At 40.8% G+C, this 21,756-nt stretch overlaps 2 protein-coding genes and 1 long non-coding RNA gene across 4 annotated transcripts; all 3 read right to left on the reverse strand.

The window, feature by feature from the left end:
• Positions 1-573: 573 nt before the first annotated feature.
• LOC137731384 (uncharacterized protein At1g76660) lies at positions 574-4,171 on the reverse strand. Of its 2 annotated transcripts, none has more exons than XM_068470495.2 (4): positions 3,642-4,171; positions 1,819-2,995; positions 1,008-1,224; positions 574-917 (listed from the first exon to the last, which is right to left on the reverse strand). In XM_068470495.2, the coding sequence occupies exons 1-3, from the start codon at positions 3,678-3,680 to the stop codon at positions 1,031-1,033; spliced, it is 1,410 nt and encodes a 469-aa protein (XP_068326596.1). In that variant the 5' UTR covers positions 3,681-4,171; the 3' UTR covers positions 574-917; positions 1,008-1,030. The 2 variants fall into 2 exon arrangements, with proteins under 2 accessions (XP_068326596.1, XP_068326595.1); XM_068470494.2 differs by having other exon boundaries at positions 1,819-3,090; positions 3,642-4,145.
• A 2,492-nt stretch (positions 4,172-6,663) lies between these two features.
• Positions 6,664-7,184, reverse strand: LOC148690265 (uncharacterized). The gene is made up of 2 exons (XR_015957873.1): positions 7,107-7,184; positions 6,664-6,975 (listed from the first exon to the last, which is right to left on the reverse strand). It is a non-coding gene; the product is annotated as an uncharacterized LOC148690265 (long non-coding RNA).
• A 12-nt stretch (positions 7,185-7,196) lies between these two features.
• Positions 7,197-12,209, reverse strand: RGLG3 (Copine (Calcium-dependent phospholipid-binding protein) family). The gene is made up of 12 exons (XM_068470545.2): positions 11,977-12,209; positions 11,494-11,647; positions 10,998-11,082; positions 10,782-10,922; positions 10,581-10,694; positions 9,356-9,453; positions 9,166-9,245; positions 8,986-9,091; positions 8,068-8,195; positions 7,820-7,982; positions 7,667-7,723; positions 7,197-7,525 (listed from the first exon to the last, which is right to left on the reverse strand). Exons 2-12 carry the CDS (start codon positions 11,641-11,643, stop codon positions 7,442-7,444), a joined length of 1,206 nt encoding a protein of 401 aa, XP_068326646.1. The 5' UTR covers positions 11,644-11,647; positions 11,977-12,209; the 3' UTR covers positions 7,197-7,441.
• Positions 12,210-21,756: the final 9,547 nt, after the last annotated feature.

Here is a 21,756-nt window from a genome sequence, read left to right on the forward strand (position 1 = left end):
AAGAAGAATCTCGCAGGCAAATGAGCTTAGCCCAAAAGGGACAAGATCTAGCGGGGATAGCCATCCCTGCAATCATGGCCTAGACATGAACGATGTTGTTAGCCAGGAGTCATTCTTGATGACATGGAAGCACATAATAAATCATCAATTGTTTGGCTGCACACAAACGAGAGGACATCTTACTAGGTTGTTTGAAATTGTTTACATCCCTAAGTCCCAAGTCCCTAATTTCCTAGTCCCGAAGTCCCAAAGTCCCAAAGTCCCTATGTCCCTAAGTCCCCTAAGTCCCTAGGTCCCTAGCTAACTAATTAATAGACTCAGACCACCAATACCTCTACTAGAATCATAAGCTCCTTCAAAATTCATTTTCCAATTCATACCCTTCAGGAATCAGGACACCAATCAGGAGGAACAAACTGGTTTACAAAATTGTTATTAATTGCATAGAAAATGATCCTACCTCGAGCCAGACAAACAGTACAGGCATAGAATCAACACTGCATAATCAACACTTACACTCAGATAAAAAATTGGAATCGTCTTTGATGCATATCTACACGGGAAACAACTATATAGCTGATAATCTTGCTAGTTTACTTATCCTGCTTTAAGCAAGTTTTCTCTGTTTTTGGACCTTGGGCAAGGAAAAAAACACACTACTCAAAGCGAAAACCCTTTATCTCCCATTATCTGACCACGCCACATCGAAATGGTACAGAAAATACTGCCTGAACAATAGCTAAACTGATGTTGCAATACACGTTCCAAGAATATAATATATATATATCTAACCACATTTCACCAAAAACACATATACCAGTTGTTTCATTCACCTACAGCAACAGCATTCATCAATCACAGAGACCGATCACAAACCACTGAAAGAACAGGTTACATCATCGGTTAGATCATTCCACCTATCACACAACACCACACAGAAGCGTAAGCAAAAACACAGCATCAAATTCATACACATGTGAAACAACTAATAATGCTTTATTGCTTACTCTTAGTCATTCCGCGCAAATTCTCATTTTCTCTCCCGTAAGCTTCTCCCCCTTCTATAATCAATTTCTGCATCTGAGCTAGATTGACCCATCTGATACTTTCTGCTCAATTTAGACGACCCCATCTTTGAAAAAATGTCCTCTTCATCGGCCACAATACGAATTCCACGTGTACCTGATCGAGAGACGTCACTAGACTGCCTCCATGATTTGTGATCTGAGTCATACAAGAAAGGAACATTACTATCTAACAATAAAGGCGGAACCAGATGGGGAAGAAAGGGGAAAGAGAGACTTCAAGTAAGATGAAACACTCATTCATCCCACAGAACTCTCCCTGATTACTTTTCTCTGTCTGCCCTTGACAATTTTCTTCCATTTTAAAAGCACACATGACAGCAAAAGCCGTTATTGGAGAAATTTGCAAAATGAAGAGTGTAAATGTTAGTTGCCTTGCCTCTAAAATTTCGATAAACCAGCGTGAAAGGCACTGACTGATAAATTCCAGTTCTTTTGGCGAAAATGAAATCAATCGATGAAGAAGACTTAATTAAATGTGCATGAATGAAGCTGTCAGAGATGTACTAGAATACATTTTAATGAGATTAGTACTTCATTAGGTTGCTAAGAAAACACGGATAAATCAGAGGCTTGTGAATAAGTAAGGTTCAAGAAGCTGCTCCAGCAGTCGAACAATGACTTTTCTAAATTGAGAACTTTATTAATTAATTTATTTTTTACTTAATACCTGTTATGATTTTCAAAAACTAATGAAAAATAGAGAAATTTAGATAAAGTTATGACAGTTCACCTTCGGATCCAGTACACGATATGGCCAAGTCACAATGTCCACCGTCATCAAGATCTGGTTCTGATTTAAGACTATCCTGACTCTGCAAGTTTGTTTTTGTCTTATGTCCTTTTAGTCCTTCATTGACAGATGTCGGTTCCATACTTTCTTCGGAAGGCAATTTATGCGAGGGGAAAGGTGTCATGGTAAACGAGTCCTCCATTACATCAGAAATCTCCACATATTGTGTTGTGGTGATAATTTCATCAGCACTAAACCCAAAGGATGCTCTATACGCTTCTATTTCTTCCACATCTTGCTTGGGGCTTCTACTGTGTCTGCTCTGACTTCCATTCCCACCAGTAGTGTAAACATCTGAATCCTTGGACACACTTAACCTTCCAGCAACAAGAGGAAATGGTGGATTATCCAGATAAAACTGTGCAAATGTAGCAGGACAAAAGAAATTTGAGTCTTGAGATGACACAGAGGCTCCAACTGGGTCATGTCCAAACATCCTTGCAGAACCACGCCTTGGATAGGTGCCATTTTGGGGAGAAGCTGATGGATCCCAATGTGAGGGGAAATCACGCTCAGGAAAAGATGACGATGAGCAATTGTTTGATGCCCTTAAAATTGGTGATCTGAGACTATTAGCAGGACTTCCAGGATAGAGGGAATATGTTGAATGAAGATCATTTGCAGCAATGTAATTGGTCTTCTCAGTACTTTTAAGGTCTACTGAAGATGAGAGGAAATGAGCATACGGTACATCTGGGGAAGATGGAGTAGTTAAGTGAGCCAACTCTGGTGGGGGAGTGAGAGGGGCTGTGGACGGCTCAGTTGTGAAGGTTGAGAAAACAGGAGGAGAGACAAGTTGTGTTTCGTTGGCATATGGCCCGGTGGCATACATGGTGGATGAAGGACCTCCAGGTGAGTTGGCAGACAAGAAACAACTAGGAGACTGCGCTGTTGAAGGAAGGGCTGAATTTGTAAATGATGCTGGAGAAGAAGGCGGAGCTAGAAGAGAAGGAGCTAGCGACGTTGTTTGGTTGGCAAGCCCAACTGTTTGGGGTCCATTTGGCTGATTTGCTGATGCATTGCCTTCAGGAATGCGAGTTGCAGGCACTATGCGCTTTCCTCCTTTTTGTGAGGGAAAGCAAGAGAATGCACCCCAACATCCTCCCCATCTCTTTCTCTGTCGATACAAATGGGCATTATCGGTTAGATTGGAAATTGATCTCAAAGCAAACTCAGAAACCATTCTGGATGTTATGCATCCGTTCTGTTTAACTACACAAAGCAACCAACATATAAATGCATAAGGAAAATCAAATGTAAGGCCCAAAGGGGAGTATAATGCATTCGATAGATTGTGATCCAAGCAACAATTTATTGGCAAAATTATTTAGAAATTGATGAATGACAGCAGTCAGATAAATTAATCAACAATCAGAAATTGGGAGGACGCAGTAGCATCATATGAGAGATAATGACAAAGACGCAGCTAGATAAAATTGGGTATGATGTTGTAACTGGAAAGTGATCGGCGAGCAAGAAACATGCCCACCCTGAATTATATTTTACTGAAGCAGATCTGTCCACACGATGCAAATCAAGTCACGTCATCCCCAGATCTGACTGAAACCCACGAAACAAAACCCAAACATTGCAAAAATGGCCCCAGATCTGACAGTAACACTCTCCTCTCCTCCCCTCACTCACCCATTACCAGCAACACACTATATATCTATTCTCTCTTAATCAAAGAGCAGAGTAACAACATGGAGTCTAGAGAGAGAAAGAGGTAAAGGGGGAGGGAGGGAGAGAGAGAGAAGCATTACCCGCTCCTGCTGAGGGAATCTATTCTGCTCGGAGCCCATTAGAGCAGTGTGTTTTGAGCTCCTTCAACCACAAGCTCACTACTCTCGCTACTCCAGCATTCCTTTTGCCAGCAAACCAGGAGCAGCAGACGCCGGTGACTGCCACCAGGCACCACCCACCACCCAACACCACCGCTTCCGTTTGTTTCACTCTCACTCTCACTCTAAAGTCACCAATTTCTTGTCGCTTTAAAATTGGACAGGCTAAAACGATGAAATCTAAAGTAATCAATCAAGGATGCGATCCCATTCCCATTCTCATTGACATTCCCCTTGCCATTCCAAGGATGTAGAATTGTACATGGAAAATGGAAGAAAAGGGGAGAATTGCAGTGCAGATCAAAGACAGGGAAAGACAAAAGCGAAAGGGAAAGCAAAGATCCAAGTGAAGTGATAGGGAAAGAGAAAGACGACTGAGACTGCCTGCGTGTCCTTGATAATTCACACCGCTCATCTTTTCTTTTCTGTTTTCTTTTTTTATTTTATAATATATGCCCACAAAATAATAATTAATAATATTAATAAAAACAATACGGTGCGTTTCAGTTTACAATGAGACAAGGAAGGCGAACCGTGAAAGCCTGGCCTTGAACCGGGATAAGACAATGAGGGAATTACAAGACAAGAATGGCATGACGGAAAGAGATGAACGCCATTGAAGTTAGAGCTGCTGCTTAATTATAATTCTTTTTATTTTATTCTTATTTTGCCAACCTGCTACTGCGCTCAGAAATGTCGAAATGAAAATTGGGAAAAGAATCCGCAACATCGCCGGATCTTCTTTGCTAGGATTTCAAAAATTTGTAAGTTGTATCTGTGTATCGTATATTGTACGGTGAAAAAAAATTTTAAAAATTTTAATTTTAAATTAAATATAAACAGTACTTGATAAAAACTAACTGCACAATATACAATGAACGAACACGATTCACGGATACCTAGGATCTCCAGGATCCGAAGAGGATCCTATTGGGAAAATTGGACCCTACGTACACTGTCCGTAACAGTGATGCCAGAAATGGGTGTGGGGGGTTTTGATGCCAAGTATAGTTGCGCAATGTATAGGGGCCGTTCAGTTAAATAGGCATACAAAACATATAATTCGCCACAATACACAGAACGACGCAAACAAAGAACTTAATGCCGAATATTTACGTCATTTGAATGATGTTATATTGTCGAGTCGTATTGATATTAAATTTTGACAGTTGGACACTAAATTAATTATATCTACCAAATATTATTGACATACCAACGAGTAGCGTAATTTTTTTTGTAAATGTGCCGATGAATATTAAGATTGTGATGACATTTGACAAAAATGACATTAAACGAGACTGAGCTTTTTGCCAAAAAAAAAAAAAAAAATGAGACTGAGCTTATTCATATGATGAAAACGATAATAGATGGAATCCTGTGCATATGTGGTAACCATTTTCATGGTTGTAGCTAGGCACACCCGAATAACTCTACGCTTATGTGAAATTCGTTTCCTATCCTATCTCCATTCCATCCAATTTTAGAAAAGGGAGAGGTGACTAAAATAAAATGTTTAGGGATGAAATCTTCATTAACAGCTATCCTCCAATCCATCCAATTTTAGAGAAGGGAGAGGTGACTAAAATAAAATGTGTTGGGATGGATGAAGTCTTCATGAACAGCAATCGAGATACTGCGAGCAAAACATAAGTAATCATATCCTCCATTATATACAAAGCAAAACATGACAATCCTATCCTAACCTCATGTATATAGTATAGTTTTTTTGTTTTCTTCTTACCGCCAATTAATGTACAAAGAAAAACACGCCTAAATATCAAATAATCAAATCACCACATAAAATAAATCAACGGTTTCGCATGCCAATCGTCAGTTGCCACAATTTTAAATAGCATAAATGTTTGTCGCGCAACCCCAAGCCCCCATATTCACTCAAAACTCATCAAATTGGGGCATCTCTCTTATCGTATAAGAATAACAGACTTATTTTTTTTGAGTAAATTACACAGAACTACCTCAACTATTGGTCATTAACAGTTTCATACCTCGTCTTTAAAAAGTTTCAATGTCATACCTCATTTACAAATTTGTTACAATTTCATACCTTCCGTTAGTTGTCTGTCAATTTCTCCGTTAAAATGCTGACGTGGCAAGTGACGGGATCCATTTTCTATTAAAAAATTAATTAATTAAATATTTAAAAATTAAAAAATAAAATAAAATCATTTTTTGTTTGGCATGGGGACCCACCCCCTTCCCTCACCCTTTCTTCCCCCGCCCCCCTTATCCCACCCAAAACCCAAATCCCTTCCCTGCAATCCCAGACCCCTTCCCCACCCATGCCAACATCTCCACCCGCCACCACCTTCTCCTCCCCCGACCCCTTCCCGACCCACGCCAACATTTCTCCCCTCGACCCACCCCCTCCTTCTCTTCTTCTTCTTCTTTTTCTATTCTTCCTCATCCACTCGTGCCCCCCCCCCCCCCCAAACACCCCCAACCTTCCTTCACCACCCCACCGTCACCCTCTCTTCCTCCATCTCCACCTCCCTCCATCTCACCCATAAATCCCCCTTCCCCTCCGTTAATCTGCACCCGGATGTGCGCAACGAGGACGTCAACCCGAACCTAGACGAGGTGTTTGTCGAGTCGGGCATGTTCAAGAGTGACAACCCGACGAAGCAGGCAAGGGCGATTGTGCTGGCTGTGACACTCTCGGGACCTGGATGTGCTGGTAGAGGTGAGTTGCAAGTTAGGGGAGGCGATGGTCGGGTTTAACGGACTATTTGGATGGATTAGTGGGTTTAAGGGACTGTTTGGGTGGATTGTTGATGTTGTGTTCCTCATCGGCGTGGATATGGGGAAGAGAGGAGGGATAGTGGAGGACGAGTGGGTCCCCCGTTTAAATTTTTTTTTTTAATATTTAATTTTTTTTTAATAAAGAGTGGTTCCCGCTTAAGACACGCTAGCATTTAACAGAGAATTAACAGACAAATTGACGGATGACATTGCAACAAATTCGTAGATACGGTATGACAATGAAACTTTTTAAAGACGAGGTATGAAACTGTTAATGACCTAATAATTGAGGTAGTTCTGTGTAATTTACCCTATTTTTTTTCATTCTCAATGTTTCTTGGTCTTCTATCTTATCTTTTAGCCGCCGATTTCCTCTGGATGGAAACCTACACGGGGGTAGTCGACAAGGTGCCTTCCAGACGGATCGAATCACTCTCTTCCAACCTTTCTGACGGTGGCATGAGCTACCATGTTATCCAGTCAGATGGCTCAGTCCCTGGCTTTCGTTAGACTTCATTAGCTTTCCTTAGATAACTTATGACCTGGAAAAAAAGCACTTAATAGAATATATCTCCTAAGTCCTATCTTTCGAAATTAATCAATCAATGAATTCAATCAAAAGCTTACGTGACAATGCGTTGATGCTTACGCTATATGCCGTCTATAATTTCTGCCACAGAAACATTGGGCTTTGGACAAGAAAAAACACAAATCAAATCCGGATAGTAACATGATACATAAATATGTGGCCACAGGAAATATGTTCAACAAAGTAAAACCAATGAAATCGGCTTGCTGGCGGTAAACAAAGGCTACTTACAAAATATGATACTCCAAAGTAATGTATCATGCAAATAGCTCAAGAGATTAGTACATACAATATCTGCGGTGGGATTTTCATTAGCAGCAACAGCACCTTAATAAGTTTTGAGCCATCAAAGAAACCAAGCAATCCCCAACTCTCAAGTATATAGTCTCAGGCGTGTTGATATGGGTTCCCGACACAAAGGGCACGATACAAGACTAAGCCCGCAATCCTTGCATGTCTTAAACCAACAAAAAGAAAAGACAAAAAAATACACAGTAAATAATTGCAGGCAACGTTCACTTTAATAACATACAACTATACATTAAGCACAATAAAAACTCCATCAATAAATTCAAAATGCTTCCATAGCAACACTTACCGTATGACCACATCCGAAAGCCATATCCTTTGGATTTGTCAGGCAAATGGGACAGACCTTAAGCATGAACACGTTTCAAACTATAAGGTCACTTGAACCAACGTTTGGGCTAGAAATAGTAGTAGAAACATGAGGGGAAGGAGAAAGAAATACCGGTTCCTCGGGAGCTGTAGGAGCTGTAGGAGCTGTAGGAGCTGTGGGCTTGACTTGCTGAATGTTCACCATGGGTGGGATTGAATTAACTGCAATATCATGATTCATCACCTCACGTGGAGGTGGAAGTGCCCTTGTACGAGGACCAGCTACAGGTTCGCGACTGCTTTAAGTAGAAAGAGTCAAACATCTGCAAATCCATGAACTGAAATCACGCATTTCCTAGAAACTTACACCCAAGTCCGTACCTGACTAAATGAAGCCTTTGGGTGGCTCTGTACTGAAATGGAATTTCCATGAGGGCAGCAAGTGCAAACGCTGCTTCCTTCTTTGATGCATTTGTGTTCTCTGACATGATTTTGGTGAAGTTGACGAACTGTAGGAGGAAAACATGTAAGGAGGTTGACATAATGTACCATCTGCTCTCCAAATAAGACCACTCTATCGATCTCATCCACTTCAAAATTGGTACTAAGAAGGTTTGCTTGACTTACTATGTATGTAGCAGAACAATAAATTTCTGGTGTCTGGTTTCCCTCAGTGAACTTTCAATTTATTTTGTTATTGCAGAATCCAATCCAATACTACTGGGGTACAGTCGCAATACCTTTTTATTTTTTATTTTTGAAGAAGAAAATACAGTCGCAATATGTACTTTTACTAGTAACACTTTAATTATCAACTTAAACTGAATCTTTAAGGATTTCGATTTTATGGAAGTAAAAGGACAAAAAAAAGCAAGTTGATATATCAACTAACTACTAAATATCACAACAAAAATACCTGATTTGAAATATTTATTTAACCCCATGTCCTATGATTAATAACCATGTTTTCAAGATTAGCCACTTCAACATGTCAATGTTTTCAAGATTAGCCACTTCAATATGTCCTTGTATCACAGCATATTTCATGCCTTTATCCATGCTTCATAGAGCAATCCCAATAAAAAAAAAAAAAAATTATGTTTCATTACTTGTAGACAGAATCCATTTTAAATTATCAACAAATCAGAACACATCTTAAGAAGCCACAGGTATGTCAAACATTGATATATAAAAATAAAAAATAAAAAATAAAAAAAAGGGTTTAAAACAGGGACGATCAGGGTCCAACCTACAGAAGGAAAGCAAAATCCAATTTTGGTGCCAGACGTTATTCAATACCTGGAAGTTGTCAAATGAGCGCTGTGGAATATAATCATCAAATTGCTGCATTGCATCCCATGGTCCATCCCCAACTCCAACCAAGATAATTGAGAGAGAATATTGACTGTTGAAGGATTCTGGTGGTCAACACTAGAAGAAAAACAGGCGTAACCCAAGATGAAGAATATGTTTCTTTACCTAGCGGCAACAATGGAATTTATAGTCGCTTGTTCTTGTGGACTGAATCTTCCAGGAGGAGTATCAGGGCTCCTAGTAACCTGTGTCAAAATAGAGGCATTCCCAAACCATAAGTAGAATATAAAATAGAAAAAGCAAATGAACCTACGATACAGAAGAAAAAGAAATGCATCGAACATGTTTCATCAACCTGTCCATCTGCAATAATGACAAGAACGTGGTATTGCCCGTTGCCTTTTTCAACAATGTCAATTGCCGCATCAATTATGGGGGCAAATGAGGTCGGACCTGAGAATAAGTAAACAAAAATAACACATCCAGTGTATGCACCACATTGGAATAAGAATAGTTGAGCCTAAGGTGACTATAGCTATTGATATAAACAGACAATCATGATCAGGTATATGGACTCAAGCTGGCTTACTATCGTACTCAAGTAAAGCTATAGTGTGGCAGTAATTATCTTGTACCAAAAGGATCCACTAAAAAGCTAAAGGACAGCATAAACAGAATTATTTAACAAACTTGAAGCTCAAATGACATCACAAACTAAGAAATATGGCAAGACTCAAGAGAGTAATATAATCAGTGAACTAACACAATACCAATCTCGTTCACAGCTGTTAAAGGAGATAATCACATATGGTGAGCTACAACAATGGTTAAAGATCCGAACAGAGCTAGATAAACAGATAATCGAGCATGCCAAGACGTTGTTAGGATCATTCTAACAAGAACGTGAAAAAATTTCAAAATACTCAAAACACCTGGCATGGTTTGAACTATAGTTAGCTAGATCTTGGCATATTCCGGGCCCCTTTTTTAATTAGTTAATTTCAAGGGAGTTGTGCACCTTTAAATTCAATCTAAGAAACAACCGATCCGTAATCCACTTTTTTGTTGTTGGCTAAGCAAAATTACGATGTAAGTTAGTCAACCTAATACATGAAAATCATTATTCGTAATTAAAACTAAGGAAGAATAAATAAAAGGCAATGATCAATAGCCTGCAACTTTTTGGACCTTTGTGACAGTAAAGGCCACTTTAGCAGCAGTGAACGTAACCTCCCCCCATCTATGAGCTGGAGGGTGAGCTTGTTGGCAGGAGTAGTATAGTTGACTAACATTTTAGTAAAGTTGTCAAAGTATTGGCAAGTTCCTGTGATTGCTTGAACTACTAATTCAATTTCTTATGAATAAAGCATTAGATGATTTCTCCAGATTTTCTACAGAGGTCAAGATCCAGAATCAATGGGATTCATGAGAGCGAGAGAGAGAGGGAGAGAATTTTAGCTAATGAAACTCTACGAGACAGACCCCAAAATAAAAACAAAACTATACACACAATAAAGGAATATAAATTATGCCACCTTGCAGAAGGAAATAGCATAAACAATAAGGAAATTTTGAAGAACCTGACAACTTTAGAAAGGGAACAATCTCCCTATATCGTGCAAGAGCTTCCTCGAAACCATGACAGTATCGACCCTCAGGATAGAAACTGAACACGCATTGATCATGCGTTGATGCTACACAAGAAGATAATATCAGACGATTTTCAGCTGGAAAATCACAAGGTACTTTCAACCAAAGTAAAGTTGTGGTTCAAAACTAACCCTCGCCGAATCCAAAACAAGGTATTAGATTATCTTCATCAAATGGAGATAATGTACGGCCAATTATTGAGATCGCGTGCTCGTAAGGATTAGATGTGCTACCAATTGCGTGAAGGCTTTTCCTATGGAATGAATATCTTCCTGCAAATCATTGAAAGGTGACTTTTATCTCCATCCGGAACTCATGTAAAGAAGCTGATCTAATAGGAAAATTACCTGTCCATTCATTGCTCTTTGTGAAGTCGACACCAAGTATTAAATTTGATGATTCAAGGCCAGCTTCTCTCAATGCCGAAATAACCTGGGAATATATATGCTTCTGGTTACTAAACATGATTGCTCGAATAATAACAGATAGTGATAAATTATTTGACCTTAATGGCACTTGCAAAAGGCAGTTAAGATACGACGGCCATACATCTTTTGCAGTTTAATGTCATCTGTACAATTTTGTTGAAAATGGCATATCATAAATGTTCTTTCATTCTTCTTACCATAGTGAAAAGTGAAAAAGAAGCTTATACTGGTCCGACAAAACTGAAATGTAAACACTTTAAATGGAAAAGTGAAAAAGAAGCTTATACTGGTCCGACAAAACTGAAATGTAAACACTTTAAATGGAAAAGTGAAAAAGAAGCTTATACTGGTCCGATAAAAGAATTCTTGGGATGCTAATCTTGTAGGGGAAAAAAAAAGAAGTCAGCGGTTAAACCTGATCCAAAGAGTTAAAGTTATCGGCTATGTGTGTGGATTGTCGCTTTGGTGGATGATTAGAACCCATTGAAGTCCCTGCATAGGAAGGCGGTTCATGCACAGAGCCGTCCTGAGAAGCATCATCATATGTTGATTCCCCATTCCCCATTTCCCTGTTTCAAAAAATGAAACAGAAAAAAAGAGAAGAGTATTAGAATCAGTGTATGGGGGACTCGTAAGACTGAACTCCAGAATCCAGATCAAATTCTTAGTTGATGGAATACAAAAAACAATAAATTCTTAGTATTCAACCAAATTCTACCGACCAACTAATTAAGAATAATCAAAATTTGTCCTAAACCAATACACACATAGATGCTAATAAGAAAGGCACAATTGCTCATCCCCAAATATTATTATTGTTGTTGTTAACAACCAAATTAAAAACACAGAAAAAAAGAAAAAAAAAAAACCAATCGGTCGGACACAGAGAAAGAGAAACCTGTTTGCTTGCTTTTGCTTGCTGTTCTTAAATCAGTTTTCGTGTCTAAATAAAAATAATAATGAATACTAGGGAGAGTTCTTCCCCTGTGCTAGTTAGAGAGAGAAAAAGTGAGAGCGCTGACCTAGTTTATTCTATTTAAAGAGAAAAAAGAAAAAAAAATAAAAAAGAAAAAAAATAAAGAAATCAATCGCCTCCCCCCTTCTCTGGCTTTAACGGTGAGAGCCGTGAATGCTCTGTCTTTGTTTCCTTCTTTTATAAAAGAAGCATGCTTAAGATAAAATTGAACGTAACTAATTTTGAAGATGTATATTATAAGCAAAAATTACATATAAAATAGGTAGCTAAAAATGATTTATGATATAGGTAGATTATTTAGATTTAGGTGTGGATCTAGAAATAATCTCAAAAATCCACAAGACAATATGCTAATTTTTTTTTCTCAAGAAAGACAAAATTGCCCTCATTAAATGCACATGACTCTTGTGACATCCCGTCCCGGAAATATCGGAAACGTGCACATGAAATGACCCTTTTACCCCTAGATTGTTTTCGTATTATTGTTTTTGGTTGTTTTGTGTGGTGTTGGCAAGCTTAGGGCCACACACACACACACACATTGTCTCACTCTCCCTCACCCACTGTCAATCTCTCTCTCCCTCTCCCCCCGAGTCCTCTATTCTTCTTCTTCTTCAAAAAAAAAAAAAACGTACGGACACTCACACAATCCTTCAAACCTGGACAGATCGAGGGAACCAAGGACACCATTGAGTTGGTGAGGCTGTGAGGAGTCCAGTGATACCCTTTTCAGGTAAGAACATCGACGTTTTCACGTCGATTTCTTAAACTCCGATTTGAGTACTGTTCATGCAACATTAATTTACTTAGTTTTTGGACATTTGAAGCTTGTAGGTGTGTTGGTGAGGTCCTAAGGAGCGTCGGAGTAGCTCGTTGGACGAATTTGGACGTCGGGATCGTCCTGTTCTAAGTTGGCCGGTTTTGGAGAATTTGCACAGGTATAATCTAGTGAGTTTTAGGCCTTAAATTGTGTATGGTCGTGTTCTACTAGTTTAGGGCTTTATTTTGGTGCAAGAAACGTGAAGAATGGTGGAAAAATGAGCGAGAAAACCCAAGTTGCAGGTTTTCCTAGTTCTGGCGCCGGCGACGTCGCCGGCGATCGAATGAAGAAGGCGACGGAATATTCCGTCAATTCTGACGGAATATTCCTGACGCCGTTAACGGAACCGGTTAGTTTTAACGGAATATTCTAGGGTTTTAACGGAATATTCCTGACGGCGTCTGTTGACACTGTCAGTGTGCATGGCATGTGGCCGCGCGTGGGGGGCGCGTAGGTCCGTGCCTTGGCCGGCGCGTGGGGGCGCGTGCGGCGAAGGAAAATTATTTTAAAAATATGGTTGTGATCCTGAGGTTGTGTAGAGCACGTGGGTATATTCATTTGTCCATTTTGAGCAATGTATGAGAAGTTATTACGAGAAGTTAGTTATGTGCTTTAAAGTTAACGTTTTTATAGTTGTTTCGCATTTAGGTGACACGTACCCCGAGGACGAGCGTGCACACGCGAGGCAGGGGGGCTACGACCCTTCTACATACCAGTGAGTGGGCTTTTGTTTTCCGTATATACCTATATACATTTATATTCCCAGAAATTGATTTAAAAAGGGTTATTTGCCTTATGCCATGCATGTTATTATTATCGTTTATGCATCATTGCACACATTAGTAGTGGCATACATATATATGCATATTGGTGCTGTGGACGTGCAGGTAAGTGCCAGGTAAGTATTATTCACGTTTATATTTCAGTAGTGGTTAGAGATGCTTAGAGAGCTCATAACCTGCACCCCCGGTGTTAGTGCTCCCGCCCAGAGTAGGGCACAGTCCTTCACGTGATGTTCACCTCCCGCACCACATGCTCAGCTTGGATCCAAGTTAGGTGCATAGGCCTGTCGTACATACCACTTTAGGTGGTTCCGACTCGTAGGTGACCCGCGATTATTCGCACAGCCTTCACGTGATCGTAGCACTAGAGCGTATATATATGTTACACCCAGGCCTGTCGTACAGACCACTTTAGGTGGTTCCGACTCGTGGGCAGGTTTAGATATTGAGTTTGAGATTTGAGCTCTAGATGTAGCCGTACAGGTCACGTTAGGTGACTCCGGCTGCCAGATTACATGATATTGATTATGTTTATACCTGGGCACTTGCTTATCGTTATGAGATTTCGGCATGGCATATTATCGAGCATGATTGATATACCTTGAGCATATTTGGCATAGGTATTATGTATATATATTTTCTGGGAAGTATACAGGTTTTACGGCGAGGGGTTAGTAAGTGTTTTATAAATGGTTTTCGAAAGCTTTGTTTTTGCCCACTCACGCTTTTGTTTTGCGCCCCTCCAGGTTCTAGTTGCTTAGCCGTTGCGGTGGTTTCCCTTGAGGGCTTTCCGGCGTTTCTGACAGACACTCCCCATTGTAGGGTCGCCTTCGGGCGTACTACTGTTGTCGTTTTCGTTTGGGCTGCTATAGACCTACTCTGAAATTGTATCTCACTTACTAGCACTTGTTTTAGTACCTTGTATGCTAGTTTTTAATTATTCGTACTTTTATATTACTACTTTACTAGCTTCCGCACGTGCACATGGCTACGTCACCTTTGTGTGACGGCCAGCACGCTCCGATCTCGGTCGGGGTGTGTCAACTCTCAATAGTTCTCACGCTCAGCTCAGCATCTCTAAAGGTCCAAGCAGACAACAACGGCTCAAACTCCCTTGCTCATGGCATGGAAAAGTCAAAGATACTAAAAATTACTAAATCCTAACTTTCATATATTCTCAATTGAAAATCAACTCAATCGAGTAAGGAATCCCTATCACAATAAGTAGAATACTTCCATCATTATCTCAAGATATTTTCTCCTAATTAATATCTTGGGAATATTTTTTTCCTCATCCATTCTATGGATGACACACCTTAGCCAAAGGGAAGTCGCCATGTGTAAGTCAAAATCCTAAGCCTATGGTCGGCCACACCCTATAAATACCTTCATCTTCACCAAATTTTGGTAAGCATTGGCTACCCCTAAAATCCCTTAACACTTACTCTTTTCAGAGAAACTAACTTAGGCATCGGAGATCCATGGCCAAACCCCTCACCTCGTGGGCGCATGAGACTTTGGTCTTTGATTAAAAGGGTTGATTGTTTTGTAGGCACAAATTCATCAAGACTAGAGACGGTAGATTTTTGCTACCACAAATTGGTGTTTTCATTCATAGCTTGATTCAAACACTTGAATAAGACTTTTGCAATTGGTTTTTGGAATTTTCTGTTACATTGAATTTCTCACATGCAGTATCATTTCATTTTTCTTAGAAAAGTTTCTTGATCAGTTCTTGGAGAAAGGATACCCTATGTTTAAGGATTTGGATCGGAGATGTGGATCGGAGAACGGAGACCAAGACACAGCTATGCGTCAGCGATCCTCATGGCTTAACACGATGACATGAGGAGCCCTATTGCTACGGAGCACCACCACCACCACCGTGGCCACTGCCCACCAGCCACCACATGGCCACCAAGCAGTAGCCTACACTGCAATTGCAGCCGCAAACTACGGCAGGAGGCCTATGCTGTGTTCCACCCCTAATGGCAATCAATACCTGTCCCAGCAGGTCGTAGATTTAACGAGTGTTCTCGCGCAACAAATGGCCTTAGTGAGTAACGTCTTAGAGCACGCCGAGATGCAAAACCCCCCAAGTGAGGTGTCTAGAAGTAGGTCAAGGGTAGATGATTGTGACTCTTTCCACTAATGTCCTAGCAAATAGCCACTTGACCAGTCGCGAACCGTGCATTCTAACAGCACCCGACCTATGCGTCCACAGTTGGGATCGCACGCCAACGAGTTCCAGACATCCTAGTCGAAGTGTCTACTTACGGCCTGGCTTGCAAGAAGTTCATTTTACCATGCACCAGAGCAGGCAGCATGATGGATAGAGGGAAACACAAACGTAGTCTGGCTCGACTTCAACTAGCAGCCCACACTAAACGTTATTATGAGCATCTCGCTTACTAGCCAAAGACGAACCATGTGCACCGCAACTGCAGCACAGACAAGCAGGAAAAACAAAAGAGTATCATAGACTAGCAGGTCGCACTATTTTAAAAATCCATGCCTAATGCCGCCTAGGTGGTTGGCTACCGCCCTAATTAGTCTTTAGGCATGTCAAAATTAAGAAAGTGCTCCTAGACCCTCTTAGGCCTCTGTCTTGCCAGCCTAAGCACCTGTTTAGCTCGCCTAAACCTGCCTAGACATCACCTAGGTCTCAACTTTCACTTAGATAGAAAATCGATAACTTTCATTTTGCATTTTATTTTTTAATAAAATGTAAGAGACTTGTTGAATACTTGGGTGAATACTCATTAAATACTTGTTCTCATGTTTTCAATATGTTCTAATACTTTGTAACCTATATATCATTTTATTTTGCAATTTCTGTATACAATTATGTGTTTTAAAGTATAAATAGATACTTATTTATACAATATATAATAAATTTACTTAAATCTGCCTAGTTTGCTTAGGCTTTTGTCTAGGCCCTAGCTCATAGCATAGGCATTAAGCCTTAGCCCGCCGCTCGACTAGCACCTAGCCTCTTTTAGAACCTTGGCATGTCAACACCAGGGGCAATAGAGCCTCCCGCTACCCTAGCAAAGGTAGATTCAAGAGGAAGTAGAAAGGCTCTTAACTGAGTGACTGTGTGACTTCTAGTGCATCAAGATGGTGGACCGAGTGCTTCGAATAGACATAACTGATATGAGTAGATCACAATTCACGGATGAGATTAAGTTGACAGATCCACCTTGTAGGTTCACTATGCCTCACTTCACCCCGTACAAGAGAGACGAAGATCCGAAGACATTTCAAGTACTATCGCAATACCATGATCCTCTGCAGGAACAATGATGCGCTCAGGTGCAAGATTTTTACCACAACTGTACAAGGCAAGGCACAAGACTAGTTTCACACCTTACTACCACAGTCAATCCAAAGTTTCAACAAACTTTCTTTAGTTTTCACTAAGGAATATTCGTCTAACCGCTTAATCAAAATAACGTCTGACCACCTTTTCAGCATCGTGAAGGACCCGAAGGAGTTAATTCGCAACTATGTCAAGAGGTTCAAGGTGGAGAAAGCCAAGATTTTTGGCTGTAATAAAGGCATAGCAACAACATCATTTATAAATGGGCTTCCCACCGAGCACCCTTTATTCGGAGAATTAATCATGGGCAATGAACTAACCCTAGCATCTTCTTATGCTTTTGCAGAAAAAGCATGCACTATGGGATAAGGCTAAGCAGTCCAACGGGAATGAGTCAGAAAATAAGCACAAGACCTATTTCCTGACTAGAGTATAATTAACGCCCGAAACATTCACCAAGTTCACAATTTCAATTGGCTAGATTCTCCGTAAGCTCAAGAATGAACCTTGGTTCGAACTGCCACCACCCATGAAGGCAGTCTTACCAGGCTGGATTAGACAAAGTATTGCGTGTTCCATCAAAGACCAGGCCACACTATAACGACTGCCTGAAGTGGAAGCAGTACCTCGAGAAGATGATGAATGAGGGTCAGTGCGATGAGTATCTCGACAAGTCAGTGGCACGGCTTACGCAAGCAGTGAAAGCCAACATTGAACCCCCTTGAAGACGATGCAGATTAATGGCATATTTGTTAGGTCTGAGCACCTTCAGGCCACAGGCAGCTCTAGAAGAACGAAGCATTCAGCTTTCATTAAGTAATGATACGAATGAGTGTTTGGGGAAATCTCCCATCACCCCCCTGAATCCCGTTAACGCTTATCCATATAAGTTCAAGGTCTTAAGCACATCGATGAATAAGACCTCATAGGCCGAGAATTAATTAATTGTTATGCAGTTTTTACCTTTCAACATAGTTGATACATTACTTTATCCTCAATGAAGACCCAAAAAGTTATTGATAAGCTTGGCTCAACTGCTGTCTACTACAACTACCCAAACCATCATCTGCTTAAGCTCTTTAGTGCGAGAAGGTAAATTAATTTCTGACACCTATCTGGGTCTGCTCTGCAATGTGAAAAGGTAAACTAATTCTTTAACACCCATATGGTAGGCTTTCTAGTGCAAGATGGTAAACTAATCCCCTAACACCCATATTAGTAAGCTCTCCAGTGCAAGAGGGTAAACTAATTCTCCGACACCCATCTGTGTTTGCTCTTCAGTGCGAGAGGGTAAACTAATTCAAATGGGTGTCGAGGAATTAGTTTACCATCTTGCACTAGAGAGCAAACCCAAATGGGTGTAGGGAAATTAGTGTACCCTCTCGCATTGGAGAGCAAACTCAGATGGGTGTCGGGGAATTAGTTTACTCTCTCACACTGGAAAGTAGACCAAGATGGGTGTTGAGGAATTAGTTTACCTTCTCGCACAGGAGAACTTACCAAGATAGGTGTCGAGGATTAGTTTACCCTCTCACATTGGAGAAGTCACCTAGATAGGTGTCGAGGAATTAGTTTACCTTCTCACACTGGAGAGCAGACCTTGATAGGTGTCGCAAAATTAGTTTACCCTCTCGTACTAGAATGCATGAAAGTTGTTGTTATGAGTGCAACCGAGGAAAGTTGGACTGCTGAACATCTGAAGTTATCCTTAGCCTATGAAGTCTTGTTCGTTGATCTGCTTAAGACTTCAAATATGCTATATTCTTGAGTTCTTCGTTGGTTTGAAATATGACTTGTTGTGTTGTGGTGAGATTAAAGTATGGGTAATCGACCGCAGGACCGGTCATCAAGTTGGATTATTGTGTACTCGAATTCTGAGAAAGAATCACGGTAACATTTCGTATAACCAATGAAAATTATTGGTATTAACAATAATTGGGGCTGGAAATTCTAATATTTACGAAGATCATGGTGATTATTTATTTTCGGACATGAATGGAATCATAGACTGAGGTTTTGGTTTGTTCAAAATTAATGGAATTGTGGAATTGGTTTCATATCCCTTTTTATTATTTAGTAATCGAAAATCTTGAGGATGAGATTTATTTTAATGGGAGATATCCTATTCCAGATTTTAATGGTTTATTTTATTTTAGAAGTTTTCCAAAGATTTAATTGAAATTCGTTAAATTCTCTGATCTTGAGAAAACAAAGTGAGGGGCATTTCATTCATTTCTTAATTTTCTTGACCTTTTCGGTCAACTCTTGAGTTGATTAGGTAGAGTTCAATTCCATTAGTGCTTAGGTGCAAATGGATCTTAATTCCAAGTTAGAACGGCGAACTTATGAGCTCGGAAGTATGAGAAATTTTAGATATCTGGACTTACTATTAGTAGTAATCTTTAATTAGTCAGCCAAAAATTAGGAGGTTTCCAATTAGGGGGAACCTAGTTAAGAAGCCCAAAAACCCAAAAAACCAACCCAAATCGACCCATAGTGACCCATGAATTTTCGACGTCAATTCTGGTGAACCTCTGTGGAATATTTCGACGCCACCACCACCATCTTGAGGCTTTCCCTCCCCTCTACAAAACCTGCCCAAGAAACATCTTGATTAACCACCATACATGGTGCGAGGCCATGAGAGCTGACGAAAATCAATAGTGTTTCGACCACCCTTTTCATTCTTCGGCAAATCAGCGAAGTGATGACCGACACCACCACCTGGGACTTGTAGCCTTTCCTCCTAGGAGTAAATCCCGACCAGCCATGACTGTGGAGCCAAAAATAATCAAGAAGAATTTGGAGATGACATGTGGATTTTCGGGTAAATAAGACAAAATTACCCTTGAGGCACATCGAAACTCCCACGCGCAAGCAGCGAACAATAATGACTCAATCAAGGTCAAAAGTGATCAAAATAGGTATTTATTCAAAACCTATTTCATCCATCCTCATCAAATCCTCCCCACAAGGTAACCCTCAATTATTCTTTCAAATTAGGATTAATTACCTAAATTAATTGATTAATTTCCTAATTAATTAATTAATTTTCTAATTAATTTTCTAATTGATTGCAAGATCTTATTTTGATATAATATCTTGCAATTACACCAAAAAACCACCATCAGTGGCCGGCCACGCCCCTATAAATAGCTCCCATTTCTCCCAAAAATTTAATTCCAACTCTCTTGCAAAATTCTCCAAATTTCTCTAAGTATTTTCCCTCAAATTCTAACTTTGGCATCGGGAGGTTCTTCGGCCAAAGCACCCACTCGGCACAATTCATCGTGGGCGAGTGAGACTCTTGGCCTTGACCTAAGGTGTTAACTGTTTTTTAGGTGCATTTTTGTCCAAGAAGAAGAAGGCGGAAATTTGCATCCACAAATTGGTGCTTTCATGAGAGCTTGAGTCACACGCTCGTAGAAGACTCGCATCCAAGGTTTTTCGTTTTCTTGTTCATTTGTAGAATTTTTTGTACGTTCTTACTCTTGGAATTTTTATTTATAAAAATTCTTAGATAAAACGTAAAAAAGAAGTACAATGACAAGAGATTCGGAAACCTCGACAAACGAAAATTCCAACGTTCAAGAAATGGGACCACGGCAATCCACGAGGCTAAACACAACAACAAGTGGAGTGGCACCACCACGACGAGGCCCCACCGTGGCAACCACCACGGGAGCAACCGTAGCAGCCACCCTCGACACCAAGGCCTCAGACCAACTTGTGCCACTCAAGCCCACACGAGCCCAAGCCCAAGGCGAGCCCACTCGAGCCGCCCAAGCCCAACGCGAGCCCAACGTGTTGCTAAGCCGAGCCCAAGCCTTGAACCAACATGTGCCACATGCAGTCCAGCCCACTCCTGTGCGTTGAACCAACATATGCCACATGCAGTCCAACCCACTCACGTGGTGTCCCAAGTAGCCCAAATTGACCTAAGACCAGTTTAACCGTCCCGGCTCCAAACTTTTGGGCCGATGATTGAACTGGGGGCATTTTCCCAACTCAAAATCTCATGCCCGAAGTCTAACACACTTCCACTGCTCAAGGAGATGCATTCCTTCCAAGCTCTTCCAACCCAAATGAAGAACAACACTTGTCTTGACAAGTCATAGAATTGACGAGTGCCCTCCCATAGTAGACGACCTTGGTGAATTAGCACTTGCAGCCGATCGAGATACAACGTGCCCCAGACGAGGTGTCTTGAAGTAGGACATACTAAGAATCTTTCTAGTAGCCATGAATCGAGCGTTTTAGCAGTGTACACTCCCGACTGGGCCCCCGAGATAGCGTATACTCCCGTCCTAGCACGCAGAGGAGCGTGCATTCTCGATTAGGCCCACCGATGCGCATACACTCACGGTTGGGACCACACTTCGATAATCAACATGAGCAACCTTCCAGGCGAAGTGTTTATTCGCAGCTAGGCCTGTAAGAAGCATTTTCCACCTCACATAGGAGTAGGCAGCACGACGGACGGAGATGAGTAGTCACTCAATCGAGCTCAAGTTCAACCAGTAGCCTACGAGGGATAGCCTACGAGGGATTCCCTCGCCTACTAGGAACAAACCACATGCACTGCAGCCGTGACATAGACGAGTTGAGCACGTAGAAGAGCAGCCTAGACTAGCAGGTCAAGACTGGGGGCAGCCGAGAGCTCCGCTACCCTAACAAAGGCAAATTCAGGAAGAGGTAGAGAGGCTCTTAAACGAGCGATTGCACGACTTCCAATGCTACGAGATCATCGATGTGGCATTATGACGGGACATGACCAA

The sequence above is a fragment of the Pyrus communis genome, chromosome 16 (assembly GCF_041283825.1).
Source record: "Pyrus communis isolate YQ-2024b chromosome 16, ASM4128382v1, whole genome shotgun sequence".
Lineage (NCBI taxonomy): Eukaryota > Viridiplantae > Streptophyta > Magnoliopsida > Rosales > Rosaceae > Pyrus > Pyrus communis.

Coding starts and splice junctions, on each gene's coding strand:
- LOC137731384 (XM_068470494.2), bottom strand. CDS start 3,061: ATGGTTTCTGAGTTTGCTTTGAGATCAATTTCCAATCTAACCGATAAT. Junction 1,225..1,818: donor ATCGTGTACTGGATCCGAAG/GTGAACTGTCAT, acceptor TGTATGACTCAG/ATCACAAATCATGGAGGCAG.
- RGLG3 (XM_068470545.2), bottom strand. CDS start 11,643: ATGGGGAATGGGGAATCAACATATGATGATGCTTCTCAGGACGGCTCT. Junction 8,196..8,985: donor GCTCATTTGACAACTTCCAG/GTATTGAATAAC, acceptor TTCCTCCTACAG/TTCGTCAACTTCACCAAAAT. Junction 7,526..7,666: donor CTTTCGGATGTGGTCATACG/GTAAGTGTTGCT, acceptor TGTTGGTTTAAG/ACATGCAAGGATTGCGGGCT.